This window comes from Ovis canadensis, chromosome 2 (assembly GCF_042477335.2).
Source record: "Ovis canadensis isolate MfBH-ARS-UI-01 breed Bighorn chromosome 2, ARS-UI_OviCan_v2, whole genome shotgun sequence".
NCBI classification, from domain to species: Eukaryota; Metazoa; Chordata; class Mammalia; order Artiodactyla; family Bovidae; genus Ovis; species Ovis canadensis.
The window spans coordinates 149016130-149029945 of NC_091246.1; the positions used below are offsets into that span (position 1 = coordinate 149016130).

Genomic DNA, 13816 nt, shown 5'->3' on the forward strand with positions numbered 1-13816 from the left:
GTTATTCCAAGATCTAGAGACGGTCTCCTGGGAACCAAGGCCAGCCAAATTCTTCATTACCGAAGACCCTGACAGAGGCAGAACTGCAGGACAGAAATGAAATTTCTTTTTTTCTCAGGAGAATTTGAGCTGATCTCAGATAAGAATGTGATATTGATGTGATGTTTGTTTGGCCTTTTTTCCCAACAATGACCTGTTTCTCCATTTTTAAGTAATTAGTGGCCTTCTAAAGCTAACTGGCCATATTCCTTCTCTTTACCTTTAGAAGAAACAAAAAAGATCTCAGTTATTCACATAGTTCTCTTTTTTTTTTTTCAGGCTATTGTTTGCAAACCCTTCTTTTGGGAAATAATCTATTTTTTAAAACATATTTATTATTTGGCTGCGTCAGGTCTTAGTTGCAGTATGCACAGTCTTCACTGAATCATGTGGAATCTTTCATTGTGGCACGTGGGCTTTGTTGCTCCATGTCCTGCAGGATCGTAGTTCCCTGACCGAGAATCAAACCTGTGTCCCCTACCTTACAAGACAGATTCTTAACCACTGGATCACCAAGGAAGTCCCAGTAATAATCACTTTTTTTCAGGTTATCTCTGTGATCCTTCTCTTTCCTAAAAGAATGTGGGGTGGTAATTTACTTGCAAATTTATTATGCTTAATCCTCCTTTCTTTTTTTGCCTGTAGAGTTCTGAGTGTTGGATTGCTTCAGAATGAAAACTCTAATATTGATTATGCTTGATGGTTAATTGACACATTTTGACACTTCATTTAATAAGTTATTATACTAACTCAGCCAAATTTTTATTAATCCCCTGTTTTTAAGAAGAATGTTTTCTGTTTAAATGGATTTCTGTTATAAGAACGTTGAGCCTTTAGGACTGAAGGCCTGATTGTAAGCCTTATTTTGTTTGTTGAGGTGTCAGGTAAGGTCATAGAGAGTTATTGAACAGATAATAATTTAGCAGAGTTACACAGGGCTCTGGTCTAGCTGTACCTGCTTAAGGCCAGTTTATGAGATGGCTAAATGTGAATCAATGTGGGTTATATCACGAAACTTCTAGCACCTAGAGTCTGTGCTGATGTTTCTCTGAAGAGCCTCTTCCTCCCTTAGCTGTCAGCCCAAGGTAGAATCCAGTATTTTGATCACTTTCATTTTGATCATTTCCTTCTGTTTTAAGACTCCCAGATGTAGTTAATATCCTATAATGGAATATAATCTGCAAAAACACTGAGTCACTACTTATACCTGAAACTAACACAGTAAATCAGTTGTAAATCAACTATACTAAAAAAAAAAAAAAAGACTTCTAGATATACAGTAGATGTGTTTCCAGAACACTTGAATATTTCAGTTAGTATTAAGAGGCATTTAAAATCTGTAACTCACCTTTATAAACTTCTAGAGTATATTCCTATGCTTTTTGTGTTGTCTTTTGTGCAGAAGTAAAATTTGTGGCCAAGAATGATTGCTAGATTAAATCTTTCTTGTTAATGTGGCACTGTAACTTTCTAGTTATTTAAGTTTCTATGTTTTACATATTTTAAAGAAGTTATAAATTTAAAAAAAATAGACAAGGATAGTAAAAGTACATTTACAGGACTGTCAGTAACAGTGGTGATGGATTCTGATCTTTTCACATACTCTGATTTGCTCCTTATCACCAAGGGGATGGCCTGGCTTTGGATATAATCTTTCATGCAAACTAGAAAGAAGCAGATGGTGGCGCTAGTGTTAAAGAACCTGCCTGCCAGTACAGGAGACATAAGAGATGTGTGTTCAATCCCTTGGTCAGAAAGATCCTCTGGAGAAGGGCATGGCAACCCACTCCAGTATTCTTGCCTGGAGAATCCCATGATCAGAGGAGCCTGGTGGGCTACAGTCCACGAGGTCGCAGAGAGTTGGACATGACTGAGCGACTTAGTATTGCAGGTAGAGTTTAAGCTGAGGACCTCAAGGTCAGACACCAGAACTATCCATAGACTACTTTTCTCCCTCTTCTCTCAGATTTCCTTGTAATCTTTTTTTTTTTTTTTTTTTACTTTGTTTCCTCACCAGGTGATATTGAAGCAGCTTATAATAACTTGCAGCATTGCCTAGAACACAGCCCTTCCTATGCTGATGCTCATCTCCTGATGGCTCAGGTTTATTTGTCTCAGGAAAAATTCAAATTGTGTTCTCAGTCTCTTGAACTATGCCTGAGCTATAATTTTAAGGTAAGTGTTCCAGACTCAAGTAGATAAGTCATATCGCTGTCCTTAAACCTTTAGCAAATGTTTACATGTTCAACTGTTTTGTATTTTAGCCTGTAACATTTTGCTAATAAATGAATTTTTTTAGTGGAAAATGTTTTGAACTCGTTAGCATTAGGAGAAAAAAATGGAGGCACCTGTGGTTTATTTTAACAAAACTATATGGACTTGGTAACAAAAGACCTAGAATTAGTGTCTGGTCTTTCTACCTCTCGCTCTCTGAACCTCAGTTTTCTTTTCTATAAAACTAATATAATACTACTCTACAATTTTAATGAACATTAAATGTACTGTGAATACGTATAAAGATAGTTGTCAGTTATAGAGCATTGTTGTCGTTCAGTCGTTTAGTCCTGTCCTACCCTTTGCAACCCCATGAGCTGCAGCACGCCAGGCTTCCCTGTCCCTCACCATCTCCCAGAGCTTGCTCAAACTCATGTCCATTGAGTCGACGATGCCATCCAACCATCTCATCCTCTGTCGTCCCTTTCTTCTCCTGCCTTCAATCTTTCCCAGCATCAGGGTCTTTTATAATAAGTCAGTTGTTCTTATCAGATGGCCAAAGTATTGGAGCTTCAGCATCAGTCCTTCCAATATTCAGGGTTGATATCCTTTAGGATTGACTGGTTTGATCTCCTTGCAGTCCCAGGGGCTCTTTAAAGTCTTCTCCAACACCACAGTTCAAAAGCATCAATTCTTTGGCACTCGGCCTTCTTTATGGTCCAACTCTCACATCCATACATGACTCCTGGAAAAACCATAGCTTTGACTATATGGACCTTTGTCAACAAAGTGATGTCTCTGCTTTTTAATATAGAACATTGTGCCAAATACTTTTATGTTTTAGGATTTTTATTTTATTGTCTCTTTCTTGGACCTTGATTTTTAATAACTTTGGATACATCATCACAGAATGCCTAGTCATTTTGAAAGTTGGTATGTGGTTTGAGGACATAAACACACTAGATTTCTATCCAAGACATTCAGTGTAAACATCCCATATCCCTGAGCATTACAGAAAATCCTAGGTTCAAGGGCTTCCTGAAGTCTCGTCAGGAGCTCCTCAGACTTTCTGTTTGTCTGGCAGCGTCTTTGACTCTTTGATGTGAGAACCCTTTAGTTAACCGGAGAATTCGAGTTGCAGGCAAGGTTTGTAGAAAGTAACACCTGGTTCTTAGGATGGTAGTTCTTAAGACTAGTGGTACATCATGACCCCAGTGCCAGCACCACACCCAATGAATCAAGATCTCTGAGATGAGAGCATAAGCGTGATTATTTACACAAGGACAACAGGTAAACCTGATGCCTAGCTCTGGCTCAGAACCCAGCCTTAGGAGGACTATAGCCATCCTGGAGGCGAGATGGCTGCCACGTCATCTCATTCTGTACCATCTTCTTTTCTTGACTCCTTCCTCATCGTCTGTCATTCTCTCATTTTTCCTGTATATGCCATTGGTAGCCAAACTAAAGACAGAAGCTTCAGTAGTACACATTTCAGAGTAGTATCAAAGGGCAAAAACCCGTGTTTGGTTAACATGCCCTGAATGTTTAATCTTAAAATTAGAAAATAAAAAGAAATTGTAGAAATCTGATAACTTATATTTCAGTAGGAGAAGTCTCAGATAAAGAAATTTCATTTTCTGAAAACTAAAATAAGTTCTTCGACTATACTTGCTGGCCTTCTAAAGTCTGTGTGCAGTTTCTCTCCTATCATGGTAGCAGCACCTGTTTATCCACCAGAGAGTACTAGGTAGTGGCAGGTTACCTGAATTCTGATTTTTCAATAAATGATCAGAACATGAGTAAGAGGACAGAAAAGGACCTCATGCATTCACAGGGTAGACTGTCCTCAGCGTTCCTATTATCATAACATTTTATGGATTGTAAACTATGTGTTGATGTTGTAAGCACTCCAAGGAAGGATTTCTGAATATTATTTTTTCAGGTGAGAGAATATCCTTTATATCATCTGATAAAAGCACAGTCACAAAAGAAAATGGGAGAAATAGCAGAAGCAATTAAAACTCTGCACATGGCAATGAGTTTACCAGGAATGAGGAGAATTGGATCTTCCTCAAAGACAAAATATAGAAAAACTGAAGTTGATGCAAGCCATCGTTTATCAGTCTTTCTTGAGTTGGCAGAGGTTCACCGTTTAAATGGAGAACAGGTAGGTCAAATTTAATTCAATTGCTCAGATCTGAACTTTGTTATCCAAGTATATATAGTCATAGGAAATGAAAATGAAAAATTATTCCCTTGAACAAGTGGTTAAGTTTAGAAAATTTGTTTCTCATCACTTGGCACCAGATGGAAGCAAGCATGAATGCAATTCTGAGAAAAGAATTAGAATCTTGTAGAAAATGAGGAACTTATCATTTATAATCTGTTTTTTAAGTTACAGCAGTTGCTTATCAGTTACTTCATATTTCGTATTTTAGTGGAAAGTAGGGCTCTGTCTAGGTACTTGCCAAATCTCAAAGAATTTCTACTTCACTAACAAATTAACATAAAATGCATTAAATAAGGAGAACCAATTCCATTATAGATTGATTCTACAATGCACAATTTTTTTTCTTGGTTTAACATTTCTTAAATCAAAATTTTTTTAGAATCTTCTAAGTTGAGATGAATTAGAATAAATGATATTTTCGGTTCATTGAGGTACTGGTTTGGAAATTAGGAAATATTTTCACCTGGCATATAACGAAAATGATGTCCTAGTGTAGGGAATAACCTGCTATGTAGTGAAGAACCATCTGGTCCAGAGGGTGACTGTGGACTGGATCCCACTGAAGATGCAGTAATGAACATAACAAAGAATTTAGGCTTTGGAGTCAGGCTGGTTCCATCATTTGTTAACTCCTTAACTGTCTGAGTCTATTCTCCTTATTGCAAGGTGGGAGGTAATTATAGTAACTACCTTGGAGGATTGTCATAAGAAGTAATGGGTTAATACAATGCTGGATGCAAGGTAAATGTTAATTAAATTATAGTAGCAGCAACTCTTACGTAGCAACTGCTGTTGTCATAGTTATAAGAACATTTTTCAGCTAACAAATATGTCATCTTAATTTGGTCTCTGAGTTTAGTTTTAAATTTTTGTGCTTTTCAAAAATCAATCAGTATATCACAAATATCAAAACTGTGCTAGCATTTATTGTTCATTCTGTATTAGAAGAAGACCCCCATTTGTAGTGTGATTTGTTACAGTTTTGAATGTTATTTTGATGTCACCCTTACAGCACGAGGCAGCCAAAGTTTTACAAGATGCCATCCATGAATTTTCTGGGACGTCTGAAGAGTTGCGTGTCACTATCGCTAACGCAGACCTAGCTCTGGCCCAGGGGGATGTGGAGAGGGCTTTAAGCATGCTTCAGAATGTTACAGCCGAGCAGCCGTATTTCATAGAGGCCAAGGAGAAAATGGCAGATATATATCTGAAGCACAGAAAAGAGAAAATGTTATATATCACTTGTTACAGGTAAATGGTTCTTTCGGCCCATTATATTTTGACACATTTATCTTCTAAAATTAATCCCCAAATTTCTTTCTTCCTTTTAACTGCCTTTTGTATACTTTATAGATCCCTTCCTTAACGTGTTATTGCTTCCTTCTACTGCGACCAGCCACAGTCACTCTAACCAGGTTACACTCTCCCTAAAACCTAAATCATAGTGATTACAATTTATTTCAGCCTGTGACTCCCTCCAGTTTCTCAGCTCAGTCTCCCTCCTCAGGTGTTGTTTTTGGACCTTGAATCTTCCTGGGTGGGAAGGAAAAGAGCAACAATTACGTGTATTCTAATAGCTTAAAAGCATTATGTAATGTAACAATTCAGGGACTAAATAGTCATGTTTAACACTGTCTCATAGCAGAAGAAAATTGTGCACTTATCGCACTAAGGTATGGATTACAGAAATGGCAGGGGTTGGAAGTATCATACGCCGATGCCCTTAGGAGTTAGTGGGATACACAGCACACAGCCGTGAGTGTGCTCATGCACACACAGGTTGTTCTTACACTGCTCCCCAAACAAAAAGATAAAGATACAAGCACACAACCCATGTGAAAGAAGAGTAATGTTTTTGTCCTTAAGAATGTTGATGAATTAAGTCATGTTGATTCATCTATATTTTGCAAATATCAAAGCCCAGAAATCTGTTCAGGTTCTTTGTAGTTACTGAGTGATGCAAAGAAACTGAGAAGCAGCCCCTGTATAGTTGAATGGGCTGGAGTTTCCTAAATTATGTTTTCTGTGATGTTTCTAAAAGATCAGCACTATCACCTCTAATGATATGACAGCATTTTAAAATTGAGTACATGGATTTGGATGCACTATAGTATAGTAGTTAAAAGCATAGTTTTTTTAAGCAGATCTGACACATTAGCTATATAGTAAACTCTTAGCATTATCTGTAAAGTCTTAATTCTCTTTTCTCATTAGTTTTTGGACCAATTAAATGAGAGGTACACTAAAGACTTAGCACCATATTATTTGAGCAACTTTTGGTATTTTCACCTTTAGCAGTTCACATTTTGTAGATAAAAAGCAGCAGCAAATATTGAAATAGAAGATTTTGTATTTTTATTGTTGTATATGACTTACACCATGAATATCAGAGCTCAAAACGCATAGGATGACAATAAGTATTTGTCATATTTTGGAACTTCATTCCCACATCATTTTAGAATTAAGGAGAGCAAAACATATTTCTGGATAATGAGAGCTTACATATTTACTCTCTTGTCAGTATGCTTCTACCTGCTTTTCAAGAAATGGAAAATTTAATGAAAAAAATTGTTGACCTAGAGCAAACAATCTGGTTGTGAGTATTGGTAGGGTTTTAATAGTACGTATTACACTGTGGGATATAAAGAGTACTCAAAGGCTATTAGTTTATTGAAATAAGTGAGCTTTTCTTTTATTGGCTTAGAAGAAGAAATTTGTATTCAGTATGCTAAGTAGACTTCATCTGATTTCCAGAGAAATGGCTGAAAGGATGCCCAGTCCTCGGTCTTTTCTTCTCCTTGGTGATGCATACATGAATATTCAGGAGGTAAAGCTGTTGATACTACTGTACGTAGATTTAAAAACAAAACAAAAAACCAAAAATTCTTCTTTGTGATTAGCATAACATTCTACGGAAAGGAATTTGGGTTTTTTTCCCTCCATTTTTAATGAGATATAATTGACATGCAGCACTGTGAGTTTAAGATACAATATACTGATTTAACTTACATCATGCAATGATTATCACAGTAAGTTCAGTGACTATCCATCATCTTATATAGGTACAAAATTTTAAAAATAGAAAAAAATATTTGTTCTGTGATGAGACCTGTCAGAATCTACTCTTTCAACGGTTTTCACATATAGTGTACCTCACTGTTAATTATTATGTTGTACATTACATCTGTAATGCTTTTAACTGGAAGCTTCTACCTTTTAGCCACCTTTATCCAGTTCCCCGCCTCTCATTTTACTAATATTTACTTAATAGTTGAAGATCGTGTCATCACAGTAAAAAGGAGACAACCATGACAGTTAAAAAGTTGTAGTTGTCTTTTTCAAACGAAGATCCAGTTACTCCCCACTGTCATTTGAAATAGAGATGCCAGAAGTAAAGTGAGCGTCACCTTTAAAAGGGTGGAAAGAGCTACTGGCTGAGATGAAGTTTTCTTCAAAGGGAAGCAATCCTCTGACCCTCTTTTTCTGTCTTTTCTAATGACTGCCAGCTGAAAAGTCAAGCAGCTCTCTCTCAGTTCTCATATGACTACTTATGAGGACCCGGACCTACTTAATATGGTTGGGATTGTCCTACTAAATTATACCTGCGCTAGTGACTGGTCATTTCCCTGAAATTATTAATGTTTCTGGAATTAATATGTGCTTTATTAGTCTTGTTAAGTTTTCCAGATGTAGAGCTTAGTTATAGAAGTGTTGTCATTTAATGGGAGCCAACTAAGCTGTTATTTTATTGCTTATTTTTTGTATCTGCCAACATTAGCCTGAGGAAGCCATAGTAGCGTATGAGCAGGCACTGAATCACAACCCAAAGGATGGAACATTGGCAAGCAAAATTGGGAAAGCTCTTGTGAAAACTCACAACTACTCAAAGGTAAATACTTCACAGTTTTAGATATATCTGTTGGATCAAAGTTGCGAACCCTGCTTGATGAGAGATCTTCAGCAAGCACTATTTGTATCTTAATGGTTGGAAACCCCAAATTTGTTTTTACAAACTGGAATTTGTGTTAAGGACTTTCTCAGTGTCTCAGATTCTTCTCTGCTTCATTTTGCAAAGGATATTGGGACCCTAAACTTTATGTCAGGCTTCATTTTACACCCAAATTTTGCCATCAAGTAAATTAAGATATGTTTACTGTTAATATCTCTTTCATTATATGAAAAAGCATAATAGATATCCTTTCTGTTGAACCAGTTTTGAGCCATGTGCTTTGAGGATTTTTTTTTTTCTGTTTTTTTGTTTTCTGGTCAAGATAATGGATTTTCCTCTAGTTGTTATACTCTTGCCCTACTCCTTGTAACTGTTGAATGTATATATAACACCCAGCAAAGAATTTTCAGTCAGTAAATTTCACTAACTTTTGGAATAAAAATTGTGAGTACTTTTGTTATTTGTTAGAAGAAATTCTAGTTGCCCTCTGTGATTTTTGATTCTGTAAGAAAAATAACATACTTAACCAATAGTGCAAGTTTGTGTATAAGCTGCTTTTAAGTTACTTCTAGTTGCTTTAAGTCATAATGTATACAGGATCTATGCTTGAATGCCACTCTCACTGCCTTTTCTTTTCCTAACTGAAATGGATTCTGTTTAGGCAATCACTTATTATGAGGCTGCTCTGAAAAGTGGACAACAAAATTATCTCTGCTATGACCTGGCTGAGCTCTTATTAAAACTGAAGTGGTATGATAAAGCAGAAAAAGTTCTTCAGCATGCTCTAGCTCATGAACCTGGTATGAAAATCTAATTTTAAAAAGTATACCTGATATATCTGATCCTTTTTATTTTGATATTAATACGTATTACCTCCTTAGTATGTGAGATTGATTTGTCAGAATGTCAATCTACTAAAATAAGATATTTAAAAATATAAACAGATTTATGAAAGTTAATTGTGTTATAGAGAAACACTTTACTTTCCAAAGTAACATAAAAATTAAGTTAAAAAAACTTCCTTTATTTCTATTACAGTTGATTTACAATGTTGTATTGATTTTAGGTGTACAGCAAAGTGATTCAGTTATACATATATATAATATATATACACATACAATATAGCCATTCTTTTTCAGATTCTTTTCCTACGTAGATTATTACAGATTACTGAGTAGAGTTCCCTGTGCTATATAGTAGATCCTTGTTGATTATGGTGATGTGTATTTGTTAATCCCAAACCCTTAATTTATCCCTCTCTCCAGCTTTCCCCTTTGGTAACCATAAGTTTGTTTTTGAAGTCTATAAATCTGTTTTATAAATAAATTCATTTGTATCTTTTTTTAGTTTCCACATATAAGTGATAATCATATGATATTTGTCTTTTTCTGACTTACTTCATTTAATGTGAATCTCCAGATCCATCCATGTTGCTGCAAATAACATTATCTCATTATCTGTAATGGCTAAGTAATAATCCATTGTATATTTGAAGTTGGTACTTAAAGCCTACTAAAGTTGAATGCATTTTTTAATTCCATAGAAATACTTGTACTGAGTCTTGTCAGACCTTGCTTGAAACACTACAGATGGCCTTAAAGGTTTTAGAGATTAAAGGAGTATGTTTTACTTCCATGAGCATAAGCATATTACATTTATTCAGTATAAATACTTTCATTTAATAATTATTTGCTTGGCACATCCGGTGGTGTACTTAGATGCCTTAGTGCTTACATTAGTTTTTGAGGCAGATAAAATTATCTCCATTTTTAAATTAATCTGATACTCAGTTTTCTTGATGTTTACAGGTTCACCTAGCTGATAAAGAATAGCACCAGGGTTCTGATAAACATCTTAAATTTAACATGTCTGAAACTGAATTCCTTATCTGCCTCCCCACATCTGTTCTGTGTGTGGCCTTCATTTCAGTAACTTCATCTTTTCTTTACAGTTTCAGAGAGCCAAAATCCTTGCCTTCACTCTACTCCTTGTCCATTGGAAACCCTCTTGGTTCTTCCAGATGTATTCAGAATTCTCTCGCGTCTCCTTATTTCTACCACTGCCAGCCTGTCCTTGCTTATGTAGAGCACAACAGTAGCCTCCACCTGGTCTCCCTGTTTCCACCCTCAACCCCACACCCTGACACAGTCGCTCCTAACCCAGCAGCAGTGTTGGACCTTTCAAACAGTGGGAGCCCAGTCCTGCCTGCTCGAGTCCTCCTTGTCTCCCATTTCTCTCAGAGTTAACTGGAGTCTTACAGGGGCTTACACGGCCTCCCCAGTTGCACGCTGCCACCCCTCTCAGCTCTCCTTCCCACCTGCTCTCACCATTGTCACAGCCTCCTTGTGGTTCCTTGTACCACCTTTTCTTACCTGTAAAATAGCAATAACAAAACATGGCTCTCAGGTTGAAAGTTTAAAGAAACAATGTACGTAAACCACTTCAAACATAGTATGACGCACTTGATAAATGGTGGGAGAAACAACCTTGTGTTAATTATCTAGAGTTCTTTAAATACTCGAGCACTTGCCATGTACAAGGCTTTGTTTTAATTTGCTTTGCATCTATTATTTAATAATTTATGAACCTGAAATTTTACAATAATTCTATGAGATAGGCACTGTTATTTCCCATACTTTACAGATGAAAGGGAGGGACAGAAAGGATAGATACCCTGTTCAATTTGTATCTTGTTAACTAGCAAGTGATAAAGCCTCGATTTGAAACCAGACAGGTTGACATCAAAGTCAGCCTTTATTATGTATATGTGTGTGCTTGTGTGTGTATATATATACATATATATACACTGTTTATTAAGTTCTACTATTAAAAAATAGCAGTTATCTTAATTGCATGTACCAAATACCCTATCTTGTCTCTAAATAACTTCGATAAATGGAAATGCTTACCCACTTAATGAAAATTGAAATTCTCACTGTTTTGTTGTATTGTTCTCTTATATGTCTGAGAAGAGGATCGTTATTCTACAGTTCTTTAGCCTTTCTTCAGGCCACTTTTTAATCATAAATCCTTCCCCCTCTGCCAAATTTGGCCATTCTTCATTTTACTTACTGAACATTATTAAACTTAATTCACTATTTTTCAGAATCAAGTGTAAGAACTTGTAGGAAAATGTAAACATTTTAAATGAATCATAATTTTCCCCAATATATTTTCTTTCATAGTAAATGAACTGTCGGCCCTCATGGAGGATGGACGTTTTCAAGTTCTTCTAGCAAAAGTTTACAGTAAGGTGGACAGACCTGACGATGCAGTCACTTCGTTGCAACAGGTAAGGAAAACACCTTCGTTTGTGAAGGAATGAGCGTGGGTGGTGGTTTCAGAAGGAAATATACCACATACAAAAAAAAAGAAAAAAAAAGAAAAGACAGTCTTTCGGCCCAGCTATTCTGGAAGATAAGTCAAATAGAAATAACATTTGAATGCCACTGGATTGTACTATTTAAAAATATCATTGCTAATTATTATATAACAATTAGGAAAGGTTGATATTTTTAATCCTGTTTTACAACTGAAGAAGCTTGGTTTAATAATTTGCAAGAACTCACTCAACTAGTGTCAAAGACAGGAGTTAAACTCACTTTTCTTCTTCAATTTCCCTTAATATTTTGTGGTTTTTCAATGTAGAGGTTTTGTACATGTTTCCTTAGATGTATTCCTAAATATAAGTGGCTGATGTGTTTTATTTCTAGTTTGTTAACAGTATTTTTAGTACCATGACTTAAATTTTATCTAATGTACTCTCTGCATCTGTCAAGATGGTCATGTGACTTTTTTCCAATTTTTTTTTCCTGTGGTATATTAAATTGATTGATTTTCAAATGTTAAACCATCCTTATATTCCTGAAATAAATGATACTTTGTGATTTTTTTAAAAAGATATTGCTGAAATTTTAAGATATTTGCTAATATTTTGTTCAATATTTGTGCACATACATTCAAGAGAAAGACTGTTCTCTAAGACATGCTATTTCTTAATGTTTGGAACAATTCAGTATTAGCATCTTTGAGACCTTGAGGCTTCTTTGATGGTAGATTTTTATTAATGGATTTAAAATCTCTAAATTTCAGACTCATCATTTTGAAATTGTTTTCCTTCTAAGTGATGTCCTTAATACCTTCCCAAGAATGGAACAGCTAAGTTCAGTAGCCTCAGTGATTTTAGAGAGTGAGCATGTTTTACAGGGGTGCTCCCCTCAGAAAGACTGGACTGATCTATATGCCATTGACAGTATGTGGATGTACTTACTCCCTGAAAGTGAAGTCACTCAGTTGTGTCCGACTCTTTGTGACCCCGAGGACTGTAGCTCACCAGGCTCCTCCATCCATGGGGTTCTCCAGGCAAGAATACTGGAGTGGGTTGCTATTTCCTTCTCCAGGGGATCTTCCTGACCCAGGGATCGAACCCAGGTCTCCCGCATTACAGGCAGACGCTTTAACCTCTGAGCCACCAGGGAAGTGCCAATATTTGATTCAATAACTTTTAGGTACTATTTTATTAATGTAATAAACATTTACAATTTTTAATGATAGTATCTAGGTATCTTTTCTAAATATTTGTTCCATGGTTGCATTTCCTCCTCAGTGCATATAAAAGACTCTGTACTTTTATAATTTCAAAGATAATTGCATGGCTCATTTGCAAACAAGTACCTTTTGAAGACCTCAGTTAAGACATTATCTTTGGATCCGGCTTTGTTACATTGAAGACCAATAATGCTTAAATAAATCTGTAAAATTATGCTACATGTGAATTATTGAGAATTGTTTCATTTCTTTTCTTCTACTTTTTTTAATTGCTTTTTCTCCTTACATTTTCCTAGGCTCGAGAATTACAAGCTCGAGTGCTAAAACGTGTTCAGATGGAACAGCCAGATGCAGTTCCTGCACAGAAACATTTAGCAGCTGAAATTTGTGCAGAGATTGCAAAACATTCTGTTGCTCAGCGAAACTATGAAAAAGCAATTAAGTTTTATAGAGAAGCTCTTGTTCATTGTGAGACAGATAATAAGGTCAGTACCTTTATAAAATTTTCAGCACCTTGTAATCCAGATGTCATCTCATTTTCCCAAATGTAAACTTCTTAACAGCTTATTTACAAAGATTTGGAAAGAAAAGTACCAAAAATGCAAGTTAAAATATTAATATTGGTTTTATAAATACTGTAAAATACATGATTGCTTGAATTAATAATGTTAGAGTCTAAAAATTATTATGGAACAAGTGATAAAAAGTAAATCTGTAAGCTTTTTTTTATGTTCATCTATGTTTTAATAATTACTGTAAAATGATTTCTCAATCTCAAATACCTGAATCTAGAGGATTCAATTCAGTTAACTGAATACCTGTTGTGTATCAATGGC

General features: G+C 35.7%; 1 protein-coding gene across 1 annotated transcript in view; it reads left to right on the forward strand.

Annotated features, from left to right (window-relative positions):
- Window positions 1-13816, forward strand: part of TTC21B (tetratricopeptide repeat domain 21B) — a 94780-nt gene that overhangs the window by 33355 nt on the left and 47609 nt on the right. The window contains exons 13-20 of the mRNA XM_069574303.1: window positions 2057-2214; window positions 4196-4420; window positions 5496-5734; window positions 7238-7310; window positions 8262-8372; window positions 9094-9232; window positions 11618-11724; window positions 13277-13465. Of these exons, the coding sequence (XP_069430404.1) occupies window positions 2057-2214; window positions 4196-4420; window positions 5496-5734; window positions 7238-7310; window positions 8262-8372; window positions 9094-9232; window positions 11618-11724; window positions 13277-13465 (1241 nt within the window). The remainder of the gene's footprint in view (window positions 1-2056; window positions 2215-4195; window positions 4421-5495; window positions 5735-7237; window positions 7311-8261; window positions 8373-9093; window positions 9233-11617; window positions 11725-13276; window positions 13466-13816) is intronic.